General features: G+C 37.6%; 1 protein-coding gene across 1 annotated transcript in view; it reads left to right on the forward strand.

Moving 5' to 3' along the window:
* Window positions 1-1,048: 1,048 nt before the first annotated feature.
* The window catches only part of Mau2 (Mau2 sister chromatid cohesion factor), a 299,360-nt gene continuing 273,508 nt past the window's right edge, over window positions 1,049-26,900 (forward strand). Inside the window, exon 1 of the mRNA XM_090401244.1 lies at window positions 1,049-1,274. Within this exon, the coding sequence (XP_090257370.1) occupies window positions 1,050-1,274 (225 nt within the window). The 5' untranslated portion in view covers window position 1,049. The remainder of the gene's footprint in view (window positions 1,275-26,900) is intronic.

Consider the following 26,900-nt stretch of genomic DNA (forward strand, 5'->3'; position numbering starts at 1 on the left):
GAATGTTCAGCTACCTCTTGAAGTTCAATGCTCTCGACACCACAAACAAAACTCTGAGGCTTAACCAGGAAAATCAGGACCATACCATCACACAGCTACTTCCGAATTTAAAACTGAAGTTATGCCGTCTATCTGCTCGGCAGAGAGTGTATCGTAATTCTCCGCTCCACACAGCTTTTCAAAATTTCACGTCCCATGTACACGTTCTTTGCACCACTGAAGACGACTTCTCATGTTGGTTTGGGTAATGTGGGACTTGCATATTGCAGATCTACCAGGAAAACCCATGTTGTGAGCCCCGACTCTGAATGTTTTTATGCTGATTCGTGTTCCAGCCCGACGTAAGGACTACAAAGGATAATATGTAAAAAAACCTGCCAGTCGACGAATGGCGGTTTTTTATATATTACCCTTTGTAGCTCCTTACGGTTACTTTAGGCGAGTGTGGCGGGTCGTCCACTGTGGATAGCACTTGCAGATGACTCCATGCACTTCGATCTCAGTATGGTATAATATCATTGATTATTGATGTGAGATGGACCAGATTTCTCAACAATTTGCAGAATTTATAGGCCTGCAACATGGCATCCTATCATAGCGCCTTTTTCAAACTCGTCAGTTTCTCTTTTGCAGCCACTTCACCCATACACAGTTGCACTGATTTGGAGGTATCATATTCCTTCAATTTATACCCGCTACAAACACGTCACCCGTTGCATGGAACGGTGCACCTTGACCATGGCGATGAAGCAAAAAAATATCTGCTATATATTTCTTTCTGATTGTTAACAGTGTCTATTCTGTTTACTCATTACGACAACTGCTTTCCTATGCACCATTTCCCGGAACTATTGTCATGTTCTTTTGCAGAAAGTTGATGAACAGCTTTTGGAACTGTAGTTTCCCGTTTGGAAAGGCTCTTAGCATTGCTTTGAAAGTTGCTTAATGTTTACGCACTTGAGCATGCCACCAAAGGAAGTTGCTATCCGTTAGAGGGTACTACTAGTTATGTTATGATTGTTAAGTCTTACAAGCTTTAAAGTGTGACTATGGCGACAACTCAGGATGCTTGCTATTTGGCATTACTAGCTTTAGCAGAAGAATTTAGGACAACAAATCCACCTAATATACGTAACTGTATTCAGTGTCTTGTAGCGATATTTAATTTAAAACCTTCACAGAAAGTAGAAGCGCGTACTCATCTTCAGTTGGGAAACATTCTTTTGAATTACACTAAAAATACGGATTTAGCACAGTCGCATTTAGAAAAAGCGGTGAGTATGATATATAGAATGAACACGTTGCAGAAATGGAATTTATATATGTGATATTTGCATTCATATTATCACATCTCTAAGGTGTCCAGGTAATATGCAATCCAAAGTAATAAAGTTCGTTCGACGGACGACCTATGAGCATTAATCTTATTTCTCCTTCTGGTGTTATGATAGAAAAATATTTAACTTTACGTCCTCACTGTCAAATTCGTGAAACATTACGCAAAGAATTGGTACCTGTTTACTGTATATACTGTCATTTTGATTTACTTACTGTGGTTGTCATGATTATTATTCATATTCGACAAGTATTAATTGATTATTTTCTCACCACGATGAAATAGTTTATTACAAAAGAATCAAATCAGATAGCAGAATGCATGCAGTACACCCACCTTTCGGTCCTAATTATTTCAGTCGTTATTCTGAACAACCGAACAGTTTTCAGTCCTCAGAAGCACTGTAGAGCATGCAGTTAAACAAAATGTTTGAGCGATAATGTTGGGGGGGGGGGGAGCTGGTAGTGTAGTGTTCGATAGACTGCAGAGATTTGACCTTCCTCTTATGAATTTTGAAACAGTGTGGGGTTGTCATGTATAATATATTAGCATACCCAGCACAAAATCACAACGATCTCAATAAATTAGCACTGAATTCACATTTCAGTGCATAATTTTTTTTTTTTTTTGTTTAAAAACTAGATTCAGAGCAGGGTCATACCAAGTAATTGGATTAAGTATGCATCCAATAAACTTAAACCAACAGTTTTCATATTCTTCAAGAAAGATGCCAGTGAACTTCTTTGCCTATATATACCCCAAACATCATGCAATCTGCCTGAGACTGAAACATCTGCCTGAGTGTATATGGCTTGGCTAGATAGGTAAAAATTTCGCTCCTCTCATGTAGAGTGCTAGCATTCCATCACTAAGTAAGATCACACACACACAGGTGGGTCATTAGCCCTCAGTAAATAAGAATGTGCAAAGTGACTGTGACCTATGTGGAGCCAAGCAAGAGCAACCTCCTCTCTTCTCTTTCTATATTGACTAGAATGCCAATGTTTAATTTTAGGCTTAATGTCGTGTAATTTGTCAATGCTTCCTGCCATGATAATGTCACTTTATAAGATGAAAGTCAATTGGGCAATTGACTTTCATCTTATAAAGTGTCTGTAGTCTGTATATGGTACTGTTAAATGCTACGTTTGAAAAGTATGAGCTGATCTAGCAGCTGAAAATGCAGTCTCATTTCCCTTAATTCCAATGTAGCTAGGAATACAGCACAACTAAAAATCAAAATTAAGGTTTTCTTTCACTTTGTACAACAGGTAATAATACTTCACACAGCACTGAATGTGGATTATACAAGGAGAGGAGGTAGTTTGTAAAGAGCTCAATGAGTCTGTAGAAATTACACATGGTAGTGGATTTCTTTTATGTGCACCAGTGCAAGATGAATGGCATGCCACTCTGCTGTATAATTACAGTCAGGTTGGATCTGATTGAAGATAAAAACATAAAGTACAACCAACGCAGGTGTTAGTTTTTGAACTATCAGTATAAATGGGCAAGAAATCAGATTGGGTTGTTCTGTCTGCATTTCAAACAATTGCAGGTAGACAGATGGAGTATGAGACCATTCTGTAGTTGACGTAGTGAGAGATTGCAGGATGGAATGCAAAATCTGCTGTGGAGGGATGCTGTTATGTTTGGTATAGGCAATGTTGTCAACCTTTATGTCAACAGCTTTCATAGCTGTTGACATAAGCTGTTGTCATATGTCCAAAAGGACATATGACAGTCTGACTTGTGTGATTTTGAGCTTCCCAATGCAGAGAAAAGAGACTAGTCTAGTCTAGTCTATGTAGGATGATCAGGAAAAGACTTTATCTTCAGGGCATAATTAAGAGACAACTGTTTCAATCTAAGTGATAGAGCTGGTTCATTTGCTTCACCATAAGGACTTTGAGTAGGTGATGTACGAAAATCCAATAGCTATCTGTATACCCTGATGATGGGTGGGATCAACCATCTCAGGTTATTCTGCCTTGCAGAACCATAGACTTGAGATCCATAATCTAGCTTTGAACGTATATGCACATGATAAAGATGAAGCAGTGAAGATCAATCAGCACCCCCCCCCATTCAGTGGAGGATAGAATGCAAAGAAGATTCAATGCTCTCTTGCACCTTTCTCTTAGTTGACAAATGTGTGCAAGGAATGTAAGTTTTCTGTCAAAAATGAGTCCCAAGATCTTTGTTTCTGTTGCTACTGGAATAACAGTTCATCCCATTCTTAAGTCATGATCTGAGTGAAAAGTGCATTTTCGACAGACATGTACACAGACACTTTTTTCTGTTGAAAACCTGAACCCATTACCAAGAACCCATAGAGAAACACAATCACTTTTTTGCAGAAGTTGTCTTTCAGTTACCCACATGTTACGAGATTAACAGTTAATTGAAATCAACATATAGGCTATTGTCTACAGTGGGAGGAAGCAGTGTTCAGTGATTGAGTTAACTTTGATAGCAAAAAGTGTCATACTTAAGACCGAGCCATGGGGAACACCCTTCTTGGTGATATGGCCGAGAGTGTACTTCCCACTCTGACTTGGAAAGTTTGCCTGGAAATAGTTTTTAATAAATGCAGGCAGATGTCCTCTGAGATCTAGGTTATAGAGGTCTTTTAATATGCTATGGCTGTGTAATAAGCTTTTATCATATCAAAGAAAACTGAATCCAGATGTTTTGCTTCAGGAATACATTTCTAATACAAGATTCTAAACTGACCAAATGGTCTAAAGTTGAACAATGTCTACAAAAGCCACATTGTATATTAGAGAGAACACCGTTGCTTTCTAAATACCAGAGAAGTCTGTCATTAACAATTTTCTCTAATATCTTACAAAGACAGCTCATCAGAGCAATAGGTCTATAATTATTTGCTAGTGTTAGATCCTTTCCTGGTTTTGGGATAGCATTGACAACTGATTTATACTGAAAATCTGGAATACTTTTCATTTGCAAGTATTCTGTTGTATATTTAGAGAATTAGATCCATAGAAGATAATGGTACAGTAGTCCACCCTTATTCTCAAGAGATACATTTCAAGACCCCAAGCAGATGCCTGAAACTGCAGTTAGTACAAAATCCTATATATTTATATACTATGTTTTTTTTTATACATACCTATGATAAAGTTTAATTTATAAATTAGGCACAGTAAGAGATTAACAACAATAACTAATAGTAAAATAGAACAGTTATAACAATATATTGTAATAAAAGTTATGTGAATCGAATATTAGCAACCTCAACATACGATTTTTATTTCTTTCCATGTGAAGTCGAGAACGTTCACCTTTTCACTTAAAGGAAGTACTTTACGAGTTCTCTTTGGCGTATTTGAATTGCCAGCATCACTACTGTTGGGCTTTGGGGCCATTATTAAGTAAAATAAGGGATACTTGAACACAGGAACCGCAATACTGCAACAATCCATCTTATAAATGAGACAGCTACTAAGTGACTAATGGACAAGCGACATATAGAGTACAGCGTGGATACCCTGGACAAAGGGACGATTCACGTCTTGTGCAGGGCAGAGCAGGGCGTGAGATTTCAATTTACTCAGAATGGTGTGCAATTTAAAAATTATGAATCATTTATTTCTGGAATTTTCCATTTAATATTTTTTGGACTCGGGTTGACCACAGAAAGCAAACTCCTGGATAGCAAGGTACTGCTGTAGATGTTTTATCATTTCATAATGAATGTCATCAGGCCTTACTGCACTAGGGTGAGAGAGTAAAATATCTCTATTTAGTGCTTCCTTAATTGTTTGGCTCAAGTCCATTGGTAGAAAAATGTAGTCTTTATTTCTCTCCCTACTCTTTCAGTGTTAAAAGTTCAGGGGATATGGAAGTGTTGCTGAGATCCTGGCAAAATTTTCTTCTAAAGTGTCTGCAGTAGCTTTGGGATCGGCATATTCAGCAACAACACATCCATTATGGTCTGAAGTAGACAATGATGTGTATTATGTCTACCTTTCATTTTCTGAATTTATCCCAAACAATTTTTACACTAGTTTGTTGTTGTGGGGTATCTATGAAATATACCCCATGTTATGTTTTTTTTTCTTTTCTGATTGGCATTCTAGGTTCTACCAGGGCTTTGGATAAAGTAGAAATCAAGATGATGTTCTTGGAATGGAGGCTGTTGCTTCCTGGACAGTACAGTCTGTTACATACTTTACTGTTTTATTGATAGGTGTTTGATTGACTGTATTAGTATTGCAGGATGGAAAAAAGTGTTCCAATCAGCCTGGTCCATTTTCTATATGGGCATCTATGTAGGAGAACACTGTGAAGACATTGTGTGAAAAACAAGAAAATGATCACTTCCATATAAAAAAAAACTTCTCTTGGACATCCCACGTGATCAGTGGAAGAATGGAAAGGGAGCAGATTATAAGATCAATTGCAGAATATGAGTAGATAGACATATGGAAGAAAGTATTGGGTGTATTATTCAAGAGGGAACAGTCATTGTTGTGAGGTATTCGTTCAATGATATGACCTCATACTAGGAAAGCTACTCTTCCATTAGCAGGACCACCTACAGTTCTGTCCTTAAGTACAACAGTGAAATTCCTTAGTAGTTAGGCAGGGTCTTAAATATGCATCCTGTAGGCAGAAACAGAGTTTTGTGATTCTGCAACAGAATCTTGATATTATCAATATTCTGGCAAAACTCATGACAGTTCCAATGTAAAAAAATTTCTTATTTTGGCTTTGTAGACTTGTCTAGTTTTCAGGAGGTTGAGGACTTACCTTTGTCAGGCTGATATTTATCAATTGTTTTTGGAAAGTATGCGGCCAGTGTCCATCTCTTCTTCTGGTAAAGTGTTCAATGCATCTTATATGTCAGTCAGATGGCAAGTTTAATTTACTTAGTGGATTCCAAAGTATTCCTTTTTTTCTGTGGGGGTTTCTTGTGTATCTTTGCCATAATTTTTTTACAAGTGTGTTCTTATCGAATGGAGCCATATTTGGAGTTGTCTCTGAAGTAAGACATAATAAATTTAGTTTAATCCTTTATCCAAGTGTGAGCAAACAAAGTTTGCGCCTGAAAGTATCTTCAGGACTGGGGTAAGGTGGTACAACACCAGGGCACTCCTTGCAAAGGTGGAGTGTTGGGTAGTTTGCACCTGAAAGATACTTTCAGGTGCAAACTTTGTTTGCTCACACTTGGATAAAGGATTAAACTAAATTTATTATACTCTAACCAAGTGAAAAATAAACTTTCAACATCTTTCTCTAAATCCAGAGTAATTTATTAAAAAAGGGTGGCACACCATTTGGCAACTCCTATAGGTAGAGATGAGCTGCTAATGCTTCTGGCTGGTATCTCCACTTGGGCCTGGCTCCCACTGAAGAGACCTCAATAAAGGTCGAAACTAGTCTGGGTTGTGGCCCTTCCCTTAATGCATAACATTAGACATATCCGCAAGGAGATGTGTTTTGCATTATGGGAGATACTGAGTAAGGAGTGTTGGGTAGCTTGCTCCACCTTTGCAAAGAGTGTCCTGGTGTTGTACCACCTTACCCCAGTCCTGAGGATACTTTCAGGTGCAAACTGTGTTTGCTCACACTTGGATAAAGGATTAAACTAAATTTATTATACTCTAACCAAGTGAAAAATAAACTTTCAACATCTGAAGTAAGACAGTAGATCATGTGATTGATGCGCTCAACAGAGAAGAACTTGCAATCATGAAGTTCAGGTATGGTGAAATTATTGGATAGTGGAATATGAGATGCTGTTGACATTTTCTCAGCCTAAGAGAATCTCAGAACAGATGTAATGGTGTTCACTGCCTTTTTGCATCCTGATATATTTTGTTCTGTTTAAATTTTTTGTATTTCTTTTTCACTTTCTGTTTCTGACATGCATGGGAGAAAGCCGGATCATCTCCCTGATAGTTGATTCATTAGGCTTTTTTTTTTTTTTTTGCAGAGCAAAATTTGTTATCATGCTCTTTACTACTACATCAAGCACAAGTGGTAGAGCCATGACAGGCAGTTTGAGCATGCCCATTTTTCTGACATTTAAAGCATCTTAGTGAATTAGGGATATACTTTCTAACAGATATCCTGCTTTTTTATATGTTGACCATCCCTTCATATCAGGATGTGCCTCACATTTTGTCACTCCTTGATCTTTAAACTCTGAAAATATCTCCTCATGGAACATCAAGTACATCCCATTCTAACATCACTCCTCTACAAGAACTGAGGTGTTACTGTGATTGGTATTCCACCCTTTGATGTTGCCCTCAGTAGTTTCTCAGAATGTTGCTGACATGTCTCCATAAGGATATCACCAGAACATAATTTATTAACCGTTTTGAGAGATCTTCCAAAAAAGAGGGACATTTTCCCTATTGCTTTTCACCTGTTGCTTGGATGATCAAAAACACTGGTATACATTTATATTAGTATCATATATCTTCTGTTTCTTACTTCTGTTAACAAATGTTGTATCTAAAGTATCAATACTTGGTTGGGATATTCTTGGAGCTACTGAAACATCTGAGGATGAAGAATTCATGCTCAAGGGGTTTTTGGTTTGGCACGAGAGCTCCCCACCCACCATTGAGCCACACATGGATGCCCATTCACCATCAAGCATTGACTGTGTTTGGAGGTGGAACACCATGGCTACCCAAGACACTATACTAGCACCACAGCAAGTCTTTGATCCTGAACCTGAAGACATACTGCAACACTGCTGATTCACTAGCCGATTGATCCTAGCCATACTATTCAGAACCACCTGTTTTACTGAAGCAGAGGCCAAAGTAGTGCAAGACTACCGGGATCCATCATTCTGGATATCCATGGGTCACACAGCTTGGCAGACTCAGCAGGAGGACATTGGATCCCAGTGATAGTGATCTGGAAGAAAGGATAGTAAAAGAGACTCAGGAGAAGTAGAGCAAAGAATACTGGAAGAAAAGCAAAGAAATGGAGGAAGAATGAAAAGGGCCAGTATTGTCACTGGGAGGTCCCCTTAACACAAACAGGTGCCCCACTGGGAGGGGCTGTTAGAGGCAGTAAGGCAGTGTCTGAATGCATTCCCACGGCCAGGAGGTCAAATAAAATAGATGTGAAATGGTCAAATGATGAGGTGAAGCATGCAGTTTGGAAGAAGACATTATGGAAGCAGCACAAGATGAGTGGAATATTCAGTTGCATGAGGAGTACAAAGAGCAAGCAAGAAAAGTGACTCGCTTGCAAAGGATAGCAAAAGTGCAGTAGAAATCCTAGTGGCCAGTAGAAGAAAGGGTGATTATGATACAATAATAAACACTGAGGAGAATATGGTAGATATGTTAAATATGCAGTTCACAATGGTATTTCATCTTTGTGCATGTAACATCATGCAGAAGTTTGGTGCACTTGGAAGGGGAGAAGAGGTACTGATGGTGAGTGAACAGGGGGTTATAAGGAATTGAGTAAATGTGATGACTTGAGGGAATGTTTCAAGAAGTTAACAATAGCTTTGACATATATGTTTTTAACATGAATGTTGAAGTGGATCTAGTTCCAAAGGACTTGAATGAGAGCATAATTGTTCCACTTTGTAAGCCTAAGAATGGTCAATGTGTTAGAGAAGCTTGTGAGGACCAATATTCGGAACTGAGTTAACTCCATGGGTATAGTTTAGGAGGATTGTGTTTAAGTAATCTGCTTACTTATAACTAAGTGACAGATGTATTAGTACATCTGTCACTTAGTTGTACAGATAATCAAATTGGAACAGATGAGAGTTGGGTGGCTGTCTGATAGGTACCAGCAAGTTGTGTATGTGCGAGCAATATCGTAGAAGTGAAGTCTCTGCCGATATGTGCAGTGGGTCTGTTTTGGGACTGTTGTTTAATTTGCATGTAAATGACATCGGAAAGGGCTTGAATGTGCTAGACTGTTTGAGGCTATCAATTCACTGTAGCAAAGCATAAAGTTTTAAAATTTGGGAAGTAAAGGTGGGATGCAGGCTCTAATGCTGGTGGGGGGATATCTAAGAGGAGGTGGAGGAGATGAAAGATCTGGTGGTGATGATGCATAGGGACCTGAAATTCAGGGACATTTTGCTAAATTATGAGGACCACACAGCAGATTATGGCAGTGATGCAGACAACACAAACATCTACAAATAAAGATCTTATGATTCTATTGTATAAGGCTCTGATCAGATTGCACCTGGATTACTTTTCACAGATTTAGTTTGCCTGGTTTTCAAAAGAATGAAGAGATATTGTAGAGGGTTCAGAGAAATTGAGTAAGGTGATTTTGGGTCTCCGGATTGTTGAATATGAAGACAGATTGAGGGAATCCAAATTGAAGAGCCTAGTAGATAAGAGAAGGAAGTAGACATGATTGAAGTATATGTTGGTAAGCAGTAATTACCAGATTAATGTTGATTAAATTCTTCTTGGAATTGTCGGAGACAGGTGTGTGCTTGGAGAAAGGAGAAACAAAAAGCCATCACGGAAGCTATATAAGGATGGTGTGAACAAGGTGGGTGAGGAGTAGGTTTTTTGTGTGGAGGCGATTGGAATGGATTGCCAAAGTGTGGTGAGTGCAGAGGCAGTGAATTTAAGTCACATTATGATGAATCCTTTGTCTGGTTATCCTATATCCAACAAAATATTAGCAGGTGTGGGAATCCATTATTGAAAGGTAAAACTGCTGACAAAAAAAAAAAAAGAAGAAAACCTGATGAAGTTAGAATATTTTCAAATAGGTGAATAATTTGGATATTTATTACAATTGCTTTTCATATTTAGAAAACATTTCCTCATCACTCATCTGACGAGAGATGAGGAACTGCTTATTTCATCTCTCATCTGATGAAAAACATATTTTGGCAGAGTGAACTTTTTTGAATATTCAGTTTCTGCAAATGAATGTAGGTAACATGGCAGCAATAGTTCAGGAATTCCTATCTATCCTATCCTTCTCATCCGTCCCATAGGACGGGGTGAGCCCCCCCAGTGGGGATTACGATGAATTAATGCAGCCAGTTTGTCACTCCTCTGCTGCATCCCCTAAGGGATGCAATATTCATGACTGTAATCTGTTTGTGTGTTCACACAGCCGGTTTGCCTGTTTGAGGGATGAAAAACCCAAGTTTCAGGTGAAACCCCCCACCACCACGACCTCCATATGAGACCAGCTAACTTACCTTTCATCGAAAGAGATCAGATAAAGGTTACTCACATCATGGATGGGAGTCGAACCCAGGTCGTTCCAACTAAAAAGGTTTCGTCTATACAGACTGAGCTACTGAGGCTCTCAGAAATTCAGTGGAGAAGATCCATCAAATCCATGTTGGTGATTGTACCAACAATCTTGATGTGGAAAATCCATCTGAAATGTACTCTTCATCTTTTTCCAATAACCTTATGGAATTTATGGTACAAGAAACCCACATGTGCAGATCATTGCTAGTCTTCCACTCAGAAATATGAAATTCCAGATAGAGAATGAAATCCGAGGAATATATTCCCACATGCAAGGAAGAAATGAAAAAATTTTCAGAATCCTTCTACTTATTTGAATTATACACATCCTGAAATATGTTTATACTGGTCAAAGAATGCCATGTACACATTACTATGTAAACAAGTGTACACTGATCGTTAGTGAATAAAATAAAATTCTTAGAAAACAAAGTGAAATATAAATAAATAAAAATAAAAATGAATGCACATAGCAAGCACAGCGATTTGTATAAGATGATTTGCTGTTCCATAAACTCACGTATACGTGCCAACCCAAAGTGGATTCATTACCTAATCAACGTTATTAGTGCATTGGATAATTCCTCTCTATAGCTACCAGTGCATACATCTGCTGTTTATTATTGGTTATTATGTTTTGCAAACAAATCTCTTTCTCTCTCTCTCTTCATAAGTTTTTTAGTTATGTCGTGAATGCAAACATGCATGTCTAGAGGTTATGGGATCACATGTAACTCGTTCCACTCCAGCAGCTTATTGGACACACACACAATATCACAACTGTAAATTATTAGTAATTCATTTGCCTTTAATGAAAGTATTTATCTTCACACCATTTCTTTCCCTTATATTTTTGCCAATCGGTTTCACATGGCCCATCCCAAGCAAACACCTTCATCTTCATCATCAAATTCCTGCCATGTACCCTCAAGGGGTGTACAGGATATGACAGTACTACATGAAAAATTTACATCATTACTAACTTCCTATCTACAATTTTCCTCCAAATCAGTCTGTTACTTGTCAAGACTCCAACATTATCAGATCTTATGTTTCTATCGTCTAAGGCACTTTGTACCGTATCAATCCACCTATATCTTGGTCTTCCTCTGGGTCGTTTTCCTGCCAACCTGGCAGAGAACACTTGTTTTGCTAATCTTTCCTCTCCCATTCTATTTAAGTGACTATACCACCTGAGATTAGCTCTGCTAACGCATTCCTGGATGCTGACAATGTCAAGTTCTTTCCTAATATCCTCATTTTTAATATGATATTGCCATTGATGCCATCTGTTCACACCTCTAATCTTTCTCAGGACTCTCATATCTGCGGTCTCTAGTCTTTGGTCAAGTGTTTTACTTCTGACCCAGCTCTCAGATCCATAAGTTAAAACTGGTTTGAACACTGTCTTGTATACAGCTAATTTAGTGTTCCGACTAATTTCTCTCTTATTACATATGAATTTATTCAATTGACTTCCCACCATACCAGCTTTGCTGATTCTGTTGTCTATTTCTATATTTAATTTACCATCTTCAGTAAAAATCGTGCCTAAGTAGCTGAAATGTTTTACTTGTTCCACAGCTTCTCCATTCACAACCCAGTTGACATTTTCAATGATTCTGCCTATTTTCATTGTCTTTGTCTTTTTATTGCTGACCTTCATACCATATCTATTACAACAGCTATTCAATTTAGTCGGAGAATCTTGCAGACTTGTAGCGGATTTATTTAGAAGTATAACATCATCCGCATAAAGCAAAGAGCTGACATTAACATCTCCAATTTTGATATCAGGTTTAATACCACTTTCCTTCATAATGTGATCCATGTAGTTAATGAATAACAGAGGCGATAATGTACATCCTTGTCTCACACCAGATTTAACATTAACCCATCTTCCTGTACTTCCTTCAATTCTAACTGCTGATTTACAACTTAAATAAAGGCTAGGTATTGCTTGATATAATGCCCCATTGACACCATATAACTGCAGCGTTTTGAATAGCTTCTCTCTTGGCACCTTGTCATATGCCTTTTCCAAATCGACAAAACTTAAATACAGATCTTTGTTATATTCCCATGCTTTCTCGACTATTTGTCGTAAAGTGAAGATCTGATCCTGACAGCCTCTATTTGACCTGAATCCAGCTTGTTCTTCACCAAGCTTTTCTTCCACAATTCTTCTCAACCATTTCTCGAGTATACTTGCATAGATCTTGACAGGAACACTCAGAAGGGAAATACCTCTGTAATTCTCACATTCAGTTTTATTTCCCTTTTTATATATGGGTACTATGAGAGCTCTACTCCAATCATCGGGAATTCGTCCCTCTGTCCAGGCTTTCTGAACTATGCAGTGCAGCCACTGTAAGACTTTTATACCACCATACTTCAGCATTTCTGGTCGAATATCATCTACTCCTGCTGCCTTTCCACATTTCAAGCCTTTGATGGCATTTTCTACTTCAAGTATGGATATGTATTCCTGACTGCATGCCTGGTCAGTGTTTTTTATCACTGTGCTGTCATCACTGCTTGTTTCATTTAGCAGTTTTTCAAAGTATTTACTCCATACTTCAAGGATTTCTTTTTCTCCTGTTGTCATGTCACCTTTATCATCTCTAACTCCTTTTACAGCAGTCTTTCCTCCATTCCTAAGCTTCTTCAACAACCTCCAGAATATTTTGCCACCTTCTTGATATTTATTTTCTATATTCTTGCCAAAGTCCTCCCATGACTTTTGTTTAGATAGTTTTACACACTGTTTAGCCTTCTTACATTTGTCTCTGTATTCTGTAAGAGTAAAAGCTGACTTTTTTTGATATGCTTTCTTCTTTTCCTTCACTGCCTCTTTAACTTCCTGTGTCCACCAGGGAGTTCTGATTTTTTTATCCTTGCACACAACCCCACCACATGCCTCTCTGGCAGAATCAATCAATCTTTTCTTCAGAGTTTGCCACTGAATCTCCAAGGTTTGATTCCTGTTCTCAAACTCTTTCATTTTCTTTTCAATAATCTTTCTGTATTTTAGTCTACAGTTCACATCTGAGCGCTGCTCAACTTTTATTCGCTTTAAAACTTTCTTACATGTTATTAGCAAACACCTTCCTTCCCATAATATATTTTGGTTACCATCCGAATCGAATGCATCATGGTGGAAGACAAAACGAAGCTAAGTTTTCATTACTGTATTTAGTTATATTTCATTTTATTTAGTGTACTTAAATGTTTTGTTTTGTTTGTAATTGTTTGTACTTTTTTCTTATTTATTTAACGGAATTTATTAATTGAATAATTAACGATTACGCCACTCAGCAGTAAGGAATGATAACGGATTCAGCTGCAGTCACAAGTGGCGTATCGCCAAGTCCTCCACCATTTAAGAACTATTATAAGCAGTATCATAAGGGACTTTGTGGCATACAGTACTTGCAGCATGTATGCGTCTCAGGAATTGGATATGTGGCTTGTGAAAGAGAGCGGAGAACGTATCTGTGCAAAATGCAGGCAGTGGGAGGAAATAAGTGCAATTGAAATATCAATATCCAACATTGTTGCTCCAGGAACGGGGAATGAATGTAGGAAGACAAGTAGTGTGATAAGAGAGAATGAAAAAAGAAAAATTATTATTATTATTGACACCTCCAAGGAGTCCGAAGACTCATCGTGGGAGGACACCTACAACTGTCTCAACTACTATACCGAACCTCTACTACGAATCATCTCCATCAACGCCATCTACTGCCCACCTCCACCACTACCACAACTAGTATTTTTTGTCTGTAAATTGCATGTGTTCTGAAGGGCCAATTTGTCTGTACGCTGGATGAAAAACCCGAGTTTCCGTGAGAAAAACCCTGCTACCTCCGTATGAGATTGGCTAACTCACCTTCGATTGAAATCGTCCAGGTAAAGATTCCTCCCGTCACGACGAGAATCGAACTTAGGCCTATTCCAATCGAAGGGCGCAGTGTACCGTCGTTCTTCCAATATATGAATGAGAAAATAATAGTTGATAGTGTGGAAGGCGTGAGTGAGTGTGAAAATTTAGGAGATGGTTTTGTTTTGGAGAGTGAATTTAGATTAAGAGTGACTGACCTGCAGAGGGAGATAGATGAGCTGAAAGAGCAGGTAGAATGTCTTGTGAATGAGAGCAGAAGTATGAAAGATAAGATTAGGAGAATGGAAGAGATAAATGCAAGCCGAATCAGAGTAGGGGAGAGAGAGAATTTTGGGAGTGTTAGAAGAGGAGAGAAAGGAAACAGTAGAAGGGAGGGAATGAGAGAGAGGTATGGGAATGCTAGCAGATGAGAGGATGGAAACAGTAGGAGAGACGGAATGAGAGAGAGATGTGGAAGTGCTAGAAGAGGGGAGAATGGAAACAGTAGGAGAGAGGGAATGAGAGAGATGTATAGAAGTGCTAGAAGAGGAGAGAATGGAAACAGTAGTAGGAGAGAGAGGTATGGGAATGCTAGAAGAGAGAATAGCAGTAGAGGAGAGGGAATGAGAGAGACCTATGGGAATGAAAGAAGAGGAGAGAATGGAAACAATAGGAGAGATGGAATGGTAAGAGTTATAATGTATCCTATCCATGGTGTTCAAGATAGGATGCGTGAGGAGTGTTTGCCAGGAGGAATAATAGAAACGGTGGCTACGGCAATTAAGAGAGGTGAAAGGCTGGATGAGATGATTGTGATGGTAGGAACAAATGACTTGAGTGGTAATGTAAGTCGGGCAGCGAGAGATATGAGATTTTTGCTTGAGGCTGTACGGAAGAAGACAGAGAGATGAAAAATAGGGTGTGTGTGTTGCCTAGGTATGATAGTGACGAACTGAGCAGAAGAGCAGTAATATTGAATGACATAATAGCTAGAATGTGTGACAAGTGAGGACTGGTATATGTGGATGCTTGGAATGCATTTGAGGAAAGAGAGGAATTGTATGCGAGAGACTGCTTTTACATTTGAATGAGGAAGGACGTAGGCATCTGGAGAGATTGCTGTTCTAAACGTGTCAATGTGTCCCAGGGAGGATGATAGCAGGGGTGGCCTCTTGTGGGAATGGATACTTGGGAGAAGGGAGACAATGTCAGGTAACACTGAGCCCAGTGGAGTCTAGACGGGATAATGCTGGGTATAGAAACAATGGCATTTATATGCTTTATACTAATGCCAGGAGTATCCGGAATAAGGGAGAGGAATTGGTGGCGCAGATAGCATCAGCATGGTCAAAAGTTATTGGGATCACTGAGACGTGGCTGACAGAAGGGGATATAATAACAGGAATAGAAGTTGCTGGGTACAGCATTTTTCGTCAGGATAGGAGGGGAAAGCGTGGTGGTGGGGTACTGCTTATGATAAGTGATGACCTATGTCCTCTAAGAGTGGAGGCTTTGGAAGGAAGTGAGGCAAATGATTTTGAGAGCATATGGTGTGAGGTAGAGGTAGGCAAGACAGGATATTTAGTGGGGTGTTGCTACAGACCCAGGAGCACAGAGGATGGGGACCAGGAGATGTTTAGACAGTTAAGTTTGGCAAGTGCAAGAAGAATGATTGTTATGGGAGATTTTAACTACAGTAGTATAAAATGGAGAGAGGAAGATGCATGTAGCAATAGGGGAATGGAATTTCTAGAATTCTTGAGGGACAAATGTCTTAGGCAACATGTAACAGAGGGAACAAGAGGTTCAAGAGTTTTGGATTTGGTTATAGCATCAGAAGAGTTGATAATAACTGAGATGACATCTCTCCCACCAGTTGGGGAGAGAGAGAGAGTGATCATATGGTTTTGACTTGGAAAATGAATAGACATGCAGGAGTATCAAAGAGACGGGAACCTATGTGGAATTATAATGCAGGTGATTATAATAGTCTTAGACGTCAACTTCGGGAAGTTTCATGGAAGGAGGAATTGGAAGGCCGGGATATCATCAGTGCGTGGGAAATTGTGAAAGAATATTTGTTAGCATCAGTGGTAAGTTGTATACCACGAGGGAAGAAGAGGACACAATTTGGAGTAAAGTGGATGACAAACAATAAACAGGAATTGCATGCGAAAAAGAGGCTATGGAAGAGATATAAGGAGACAGGTGAAGAGAAGATGCATGAAGAATATAAGACACAGGCCAGAAGAGTGACTAGTGTGGTAAGGAAAGCAAAACTGGAATATGAGAGGAGATTGGCCCTAAGATCCAAAGAAAATCCTAGGGAAGTTTTTAGCTATATGGTCAGTAGGAGGAGGAATGACTTTGGAAGAATGATATTGTGGGATAAAAATGGGAATAGAGTGACTGATGCAGAGGACATAGTGGAATTGTTCAATGAATCGGAGTATTTCATCCTAGAGGAGTCAGTTTTAATGCTAGAGGGTAGGGCTGGTTCGAGGGTTAGTGGTACAGGAGGGGGGGGGTGTTTCAAATAGTGAGTACTCTGGATGTCAGTAAAGCTTTGGGACTGGATGGTATTTCACCACGAGTTTTGAGAGAATGTGCTAGGGAACTGACAGTGCCTTTAACCTGGCTTTTCAATGGAAGTCTGGCTGCAGGAAAGGTGCCCAGTGAATGGAAGGAAAGTAAGATAGTGCCATTTCATAAGGGTGATAACAGACTGGAAGTGTCTAATTATAGGCCAGTCTGTGTGTCATCAGTAGTTGTTAAGATCTTGGAGGAAGTAGTGAGGGACCATATACAGCATTGGGCAGATGAGAGTAATGTTATCTGTGAGAGTCAACATGGATTTGTGAAAGGGCGTTCTAGTTTTAGCAATATGCTAGCCTTTTATAATAAAGTTACAAGAACATTAGATGAGGGGAAAGGCATATATTGCAATTTTCTTAGACTTAGCGAAGGCATTTGACAGGGTGCCACATGATAAGCTGATATTTAAATTGGAGCACATGGATCTGGATGGTCAACTGGATTCAGGATTGGTTGTCTGATAGGTATCAGAGAGTTGTGTATGGTGGAGCAGTTTCAAGGAGGCAGAGGGTTACAAGTGGGGTCTCACAGGGCTCAGTACTAGGACCTATATTGTTTAACCTTTATATCAATTATAAAGGTTAAACAATATAAGGAAAATGTAAGGTCTTGAGGTTTGGGAAACATCGATGGGATGCTGTATACTCTATTGAAGGAGTTGTACTGGAGGAAGTAGGGGAGACAAGAGATCTGGGGTTGATGATTGATAGAAACCTGAAATTTAGGGGACATATTGCAAAGGTGGTGAAGGTAACACAGAGGATTGCTGCAATTATGAGAAGGACACTGACCTGCAGAGATAAAACGGTTATCATTCCGTTGTGTAAGTCTCTGATCAGACCACACTTAGACTATTGTTCCCAGATTTGGTCCTCAGGATTTGAGGGGGATAAATTAACTGTGGAAAGGATACAAAGACAGATGACAAAGATGGTTTCAGGACTGTACAATTTTGGTTATGAGGATCGGCTGAGGGAATGTGGACTGCAGAGTTTGGTGGATAGAAGGAGAGGTGATATGATTGAGACTTTTAAACTGTTGAGAAGTGGTTACAGGGTTGACACTGGGGGAGTTCTTTCGCTTGGTTGAACAGTGGGAAGGAGTGATGACAAGAGTCCATCCCTGGAAGTTACGAAAGGAAACTGTGAGCAAGAGGCTGAGGAGTGGTTTCTTTGCATGGAGGGTGGTTGAACCGTGGAATGCATTGCCTGATGGAGTGGTGAGAGCGAGAACGGTCAATGAATTTAAGGAGTGGTGTGATAGACTTTGTGTTTCTTAGGGGGGACCTCCCTTTGAATAATTATTCAGGCTTCCATAGAGGCCTGAATAATAATAATAATAATTTACCCACAACAGCATGTGGTGCATCTTCTGATACATAAACAGGAAGTATGAGAGAGCATTGTTGTCTTACTGCAAGATCAATGAGAAGTTTCTTCTCACCACGACATGAACATGTTAAATACATCAACAATGATTTTGACCAATTTAATTAATTTTGAACAATTCAGATATTTATGAACAAAACTTTTCATATTTAGAAAACATTTCTTCATCACTCATCCGATGAGAGATGAGGAACTGCTTATTTCATCTCTCATCTGATGAAAAACATATTTTGGCATAGTGAACTATCTAATTTTAAATATTCAGTTTCTGCAAATGAATGGAATTTGTAGGTAACATGGCAGCAATAGTTCAGGTATTCTTATCTATCCTATCTTATCCTTCTCATCCGTCCCATAGGACAAGTTGAGCCCCCCCCCCCCCAGTGGGGGATTACGATGAATTTATACAGCCTTGGTCTTCCCATGGTCTAAAACATTCCAGGTGAAACTTCCCATCACCTCCTAAGTGGCCAACTCTAACTTTTTCTTGCCCATAAGGAAACACAATTTCTATCCCCTTCTGTATCCATTGTCATCTCTTGCTGTGCAGTAGATGTGTGGACAATGGTCTATATACTGGGAATGAGGCTACCATACAGCTATTTAATTCTTTGAACATATTTAGCCACAGATTAAATTTCTCTAGTGAATACAAGGAAAATGAATCTGTAAACTTCTTAAATTTTATCCTAACTAGATTTATTGTTGAAAGTTTTTCCACTTGGTTATACTATAAATGAAAGATACGAAAGAATTATATACTTGGTTTAATCCTTTATCCAATGTATGCAAATAAAGTTTGTGCCTGAAGTATTTTCAGGACTGATGCAACTTGTGGTAAAGGTTGTATGACTTCACATCACTTGCCTTAGTATTCCATAATGCAAAGCACATTCCTTTCAGACATGTATAATACTATGCATAATATGAAGAGTCACTACCCAGACTGATGAGACCTCAATACAGGTCGAAACCAGTCTGTGTAGTGACCCTTCCCATAATGCATAGCATTATACATGTCTGTAAGGAGATGTGCCTTGCATTATGGGATACTAAGGCAAGTGATGTGAAGTCATACCACCCTTACCACAAGTTGCCCCAGTCCTGAAAGTGCTTCAGGTGCAAACTTTGTTTGCTTACAGTTGGATAAAGGATTAAACCACGTACATAATTTCTGAAAATTAAACCAAATTGTATTGTTCTGAATCCTGTGCAATGAGAAACCATCCAACACAATAAACATGAAATGATCCTATCAAATCTTACCCTCATGACAAATAAACAAAATAAATTACTCCCTACTACTCTTCATCCCTACTAAGTTCTTGTTAATATCTTGTTAATGATGTATTGTTAATATATCATTTAGTGAACCAATGCAGCAAGCTCATAATAAGTTTTCTATGTCTTAAATCTGATGATGATTTGAATAAAAATATTTGAACAAAATTGCCATCACGTTTGCTGTCTTACCACATATATAACAGTTTAAATTCATAACTTATTTGACGCATTTTCTTCATTATTGATTTTATTCATGCTTTAGCTATTTGATAAATATTTCTACACTCACTTATTAGTAGCTCATCTTGAACATGCTTTCTAAATTATATATTATTTTGGCACAATCAAGTTTTGTAACAAGGACTATCCTGTTATCTTCAAAACATATAAACCCATGTCTGTCAAGTTGATAATCCTTTTGATGTAATGAATCTCATTTATTATATTTAGTTATTTCCTTTCATGTATCAAAAGGTATTTTCTTCTTGATGTACACATCTAGCGTCAAAAAGATGGATCCATTTCTGTTTACAGATAAGCAACTTTTTCAGGTCGTTATATTCATAATATATCAGCTCACCAGCCATCTAAAAAACATGGCATAAAATCTTTAGTATCTAGAACACACAAGATTTGTTCTTCTCAAGAATCTCCAAAACAAGAATTGGAAATTACCAAGAAATAACCTTATTAAATGGATATAATCCAATAACTACCCCAAAAATAATTAACCACTCTCTTGCAGATCAACTCAGACAAGGAAGCCCATGGGACTCCTATACCATACATTAAAGGCATCTCTGAACATTTGGCAAAAATTATGAAAAAATAACTCATTGCTACCTATAAACCCATCAACCAGATTCGCAACTTGCTACTTTCTCCAAAAGACAAACTCTCACCACTGATGCTACCTGGCATATGTGAAGTACCATGTTTGTGTAACTTGTCGTACTATGGACAAACAGGAAAATCTATATATAAACCATCTCTGAACATCACAATCATATCCGTCTTATCAAATCTTTCAAATCTGGCCTTGCACAACATGGAATTAGAAATGCTAACCATAGGATCCATTGGCTAAATGCTCAACTACTACATGCATCCATATGTAAACATAAACAATTATATAAAGAAAGTGCTGAAGCCTTACTTCATAGACCTAATCTTCATTGCAATGACTATCTTACTATTCCAAAAGTATGGGAAATTGTTATCCTCAGTTGTATTAAATAATTTATCTGTTTTAATTTAATTAATTTTAATTTCAGCTCAGTAGTTTTAATCCATGAACAAGCAACTGTATATGTATAGGAATCCCAATTTAAGTATGCACGCTATTGTTGTTTGATAATTGTACTGATGATGTCTTATGATACATAAGATGAATTATTTACATGATAAGAAAAGTACTTTACTCTGACACGTGTTATTCTATAGTTCTGATTACTAATGTAAACAGAGAGATAATATTGCTTAAAATTTCATTTAGTTATCAGGTGATAGCTAAATGAAATTTTTTGAATGTTTGAATATTGGTTACAAATTATAATTCATAACCAATATCAATCTGAAAAATGTACTGACAATTATCATCACATTTTTCAGAAAGGATGATATCAACTGCAACAAAGTCATAACGTTTTGTGAGACTTTTTTTGCCAATCCTTTCTTGACGTATTAATCACATCTTTCAATAGTTCATTATCTTTTTCTGTTTATAGAAAGTCAAACACACCTGGAAGATACATAAAAAAAGCACACCATCATCTAGCCCAGTAATATGGTATTCTCAGAACACTAACTCATGAAACTTGAATTGTTTTGTTAAGGTGACACATCTCTTACCATTGAACTCAACTTCTTTCATCGCACATTTTTAACCAACAGTTACAAGCCCTACAAACCAGGAAAATGTTCCTGAAACATCAATACAAAACTTTTTAGAAGTGTACTTCTGAAAAGATAACTGAAGTACTAAATAAATATATATATATATATATATAATCTCCACATCACATATTTGATCCATGAACAGACAGAAAGGTCAGTTAATATTCACTTTGGAACATATACATTCACTATCATCATTATGGCAAGTGAAGACTAGTAGACTTCTTGGGATACCCTTTCAGGCAGGATCAGATAAGAAAAAAAAAAAAATTAGCCCTATACAGAAGTTATCACAAGTTGCTCTTAGTAAGGGAATACCGTGAGTAGACATATAAATACAAAATTAATGACGGAAAATCTCTCGTAAAAAGAAAAATTTTTTTTAATATTATAATGCCTGTGACACACAGGCAAAAATTATGCTATTAAAAAATCTTTTTACGTGAGATTTTCCGTCATCAATTTTGTATCACAAGTTGCAGAAATGATTTTTGGAGCTGTAGCAGCATTGAAGCATTCCCCTAAGTATGGTTTGCATTAATTTACCAAAGATTTTAGCAACAGTTAGTTTAAGATCAATTCCAGCATAAGACTAGCATTGTTTTGTCCATTACAGTTCAAATGATTAATACAATTAATGTAGTATAGTTAATTATGGTTAAATTTCAGTTAAGTTAATTACAGTTAAAACATTTAATATAGTGCAAATTATTTAAACATTGTTGCATGATAGCTGTGATCGTTAGGTGGTGTTTCAATTAGTTAAAGTTTTGTATTTATTAAATTTCTTTGTTTTTTGGGTGAGTAAAATGGTGATAAGACATAGATCAGTGTGAAATGCAAGTGGCATGTGAATGGTAGCAGGCAAAAGATTGTGGATGCAGATACAGGAGTAAGCAGAGTTGATGGTATGGTTGATTGAAACATAACATGGGAGGAGTGTAATGGTAAGACAGCAGATGAAAGTGGTGATGAGTTAGCAACATTGAGTGGTAAGGTAGCATGCATAAATGGCTGTGAGTTAGTGGTAGTGAGTAGTAAGACAGTGGAAATGCAAGGGAGTGAAAATTTTATTGGCATAAATAGCAGTGAGAAAGTAATTGCAAGAGATGAAAGTGGAGTTGGTAAAGATGAAGCTAGAAATTAAATGTATAAGGAATGGACTTAAGAGAGTTATGGATTTGCATGGAAATGTGAGGAAGAATGGCACAAAAGATTTGAAAGAATGATTTGAGAGTAGCACTGTATGGGGATTCGATGATTAGAGGTGTTGTGAGGGAAAGGCGCACAAGATTTGTTTTCCTGGAGGGGGGGGTAGAATGAGTAAGGTGATTGAAGCATTGAATAAGAGGAGTACACAAGCAAAAGAGACACTGTATGAGAAGTGTAGATGATGGTTTCAGCAGGAGTAGATATGTGAGTGTACAAGAAAGGATTAAGATAGTCAAGAATGTGGGGTGACATTTAGGTCTGGGAGGGGTGTAATACGAGTGATGATAGAGAGAAATAGATGGGGGTGGTGGTTGAGGAGTCATATCCAAGATGTGGGGTCATTGGGACCTTGTTATAGAAACATAAATGAGGTAGTGTGTTTGTTTAAAAAATGCTAGAATTCAAAACGAGAATGAAATTGTTGCATTGATAGAGTTCATTCGTTCAAAAATTGTTGGAATAAGTGAGAAATGGTTGAATGAGGATCACATTCCAATAGGAATAGATGGAGGGACATGTCTTTTGTGAAGACAGATAAAGCAAAAAAAAAGTAGGTGTGCTATTGATGATGGCATAAGAGTTGTACTCATCTAGGGTGGACATACAAGGAGCAAGTAGTGACAAGATGGTATGAAGTGGAGGTGGACAGGATGAAATGTTTAGGCAAATTGGTCTGTCTAATAAGAAAAGGGTGATCACTATGGATGATTTCAATTATAATAATATAGACTGGAATGAAGAGACAGTGTCTGGAACCAAAGAGAATGCATTTCTTGAGTTTTGAGGGGGCAGCTATCTTAAGGAGTATGTACACATAATAGAGGCTGCACATGGATCGAGCTCTTTGATTTGATTATCTCATCACAGGATATTATTGTAGATGAAGTGTCAAATCTTTCTCCAGTTTTAATATGACCATGAAGTAATCAATTGGGTAGTGGCCAGCCATATTAGGACTTTTGTGTGGAACTATAAGGTGGGTGACTATGAAAATCTCAGGCAGCCACTTGCAGTGATATTATGGAATGAGGAATTGGATGGGAAGGAAATCAATGCTACTTGGTCTCTACTCAGGAAGTATCTGGCAGAGGCAGTGACTGAGTGTATTCCAGAGGTCAGGAGATCAAATAAAGTAGGTGTAAAATGGATGGCTGAAGAGGTGAGGTATGCAGTCTTGAAGAACAGTTCATTCTGATGGCTGCACAAGATCAGTGGCAATAATTAGTTACGTGATGAGTACAAAGAGCAAGCATGGCAGCTGACTCACTTGGTAAGGATAACAAAAGTGCAATATGAGCAGCAGTTAGCAAATGAGGCTAAACGATATCCTAGGGAGTTTTTTCGATATGTGGTCGGTAGAAAGGAGAATGATTATGGGAGGATGATGTTGATTAGTGATAATGGGAGAATGATGAACACTGAGGAGGATATAGTAGAGGTGTTTAATGGGCAGTTCATTATGAAGTATTTCATCCTTTTCATTGGAGGAGGAACCACTGATGGTGAGTGAGCAGAAAGTATGTGATGAATTCAGTAAATTTGATGTCACCAAGGCCATGGGATGATGGTATATCACCCCATGTCTTGAGCGAATGTTCCAGGGAGTTAACAACAGTTTTAACTTTTTTAACACGAGTCTTAGATTGGTCCAAGTTCCAAAGGAATGGAAAGAGGGCAAAATTGTTCTGCTTTATAAAGGGGATGATAAGACTAGGGCTTCAAATTATAGGCCAGTATACTTGGCTGGAGTTCTGGTCAACGTGTCGAAGAAGCTAGTGAGGACAATTCAGAACTGGATTGACAGCAACACAATTCTCTTTAATGGACCACATGGGTTGGCAAAAGGAAGATCGTGTCTTAGCAATATGCTTATCATAATAACGTGACAAATATCTTGTTATAATAAGTTAAAATGGATAAGAGGATGTGTGTACAGTCTTATATTTAGATTTTGCAAAGGCCTTCAATTAATTGCCACATGACACGCTAGTAGTTAAATTGGAACAAATGGGGGTTGGATGGTAGATTAGTGCATTGGATTGGAGATTGTCTCTTAGATAGGTATCAGCAAGTTGTGTTTGGGTGGGGTGGGGGGAGGATGATATCCTAGTAGAGGAAAGTCACTAGTGGTGTGTCCCAGGGGTACGCTTTGGGGTCATTATTGTTTATTTCGTATATAAATGACATTGGAATGATCTTAAATTGTGATCATGGATAACATCTTGTTCACAGACAATTTGCTAAAATTGTGAGGACAACACAGAAGATTATGGAAATGATGCAGATAACACTGACATGTGGAAATAAGGGGCTCACACGAGCCCTTTGTTAAATTTTTCTCAAATTTGCGAGCCCCTTGTTCATCTTATTTAATAATCTTGTAGAACTAGAAAATACCACCATGGAATGTATACATGCTACTATTATTGCTACTTTAAATTCATATGGATTTTCTGATAGCTATATAAAAAATCATTTCATTGCATTTTGTTCTGATAAAGCTAGTGTAATGTTAGGAAACAAATCAGGTGTTGTAATCAAACTTCTACAAAAATTTCCCAACGTTGTGATTTGGCATTGCACTCATCATTTACACTTAGCATTAGATGATTCGATAAAAAAACATTAAAGAAATAATCATTTTGAAATATTTATGGATAAATTATAAGCTTTTTATCATCAATCACCAAAAAATCAACGAGAATTAAATATGATTGCAAAATTAATCGTAAAATGAATTTTACGATTGTAAAATATAATTTATTATATTATAAAAAATAAACAAGAACATAGATACATGAATACAAGTTTCAGTGTTATGGCTTCGATTTTGCTATAATGATTAATTAAAACTTTAATAATTAAAGTTTTTATCTTGCCTTATCTCAGTGTTTCTAGTCAGTAAAATTATGATTTAATATATATATATATATATATATATATAATAATAATAGTAATTTACAGTTATGTTTGAATAAAATTAATTTTGTGGTAATTAATTTCTTTATATTTTTTCATATGCTCTTTATATTACATAGACATGTACATTATATATATACACATTATGAGTATATTCACTTTATTTTTTATGAATATTGCACTAAAGCATTTTTTTTATTATTTACTTTTTTGCACTCATTTATTATCATCATAATCAACAGACCTCCATGGAGTTGAGAGACTCATCTCAGGAAATCCCACTATCACATGTACAGCTCATCTTACCTTGACTTAAATGCATTCACTGTCCTTGCACTCGCCACCACACTCTCAGGCAATGCATTCCAATCACCCACCACTCGTCATGAAAAAAAATCTACTCCTCGCTCCCCCCCCTTGCTCACACCCACCTTATACAGCTTCCTGGGATTTCTAGTTCTCCCTGTTATGAAAAATCTCATCCACATTAATCTGGTAATTACCCAATTACTTATAGGTCTTGATCATATTTCCCCCCCCCCTCTCTCCCTTCTATTCACTAGGGTCTGTAATTTGCATTATCTCAATCTCTCCTCATTTTCCATTCCAGAAACCAGCTTAGTGAATCATCTCTGAACTCTCTCCAACATTTTATCATTCTTTTGAAAATCAGGTGACCAAATCTGTGCACAGTAATCCATATGTGGCCTGATCAAAGCCTTGTACAATGAAACCATAGTATATTTACTTCTAATTGTCACTGTTCTGTGCATCTTTCTCTGTCCTCACAATTTTAGCAAAATGTCCATGAAATTTCAAATCTCTATTCACCATCATCCCCAAAATCTTTCATTTACTCCCCCTCCTCTAAGATATTTTTACCAATCCTATACTTTGCATCCCATCTTTGCTTTCCAAATTTTATAACCTTACACTTTGCACATTAAATTGATATCCCTACACATGCTCACCCATTCAGACAATCTATTCAAGTCTTCTTGCAAAGCTACAACATCTGCTCTACCTCTCATAACTCTCCCCAACTTGACATCATCTGCAAACAGCTGTATATTATCATCATTTAAGCGCTTTCCAATGATATTTACATACAAATTATAGATTAGCAAGGGTCT

Source organism: Typopeltis vanoorti, chromosome 12, assembly GCF_054136105.1.
Source record: "Typopeltis vanoorti isolate ZY-2024b chromosome 12, IOZ_Tvanoo_1.0, whole genome shotgun sequence".
Taxonomy (NCBI): Eukaryota; Metazoa; Arthropoda; class Arachnida; order Uropygi; family Thelyphonidae; genus Typopeltis; species Typopeltis vanoorti.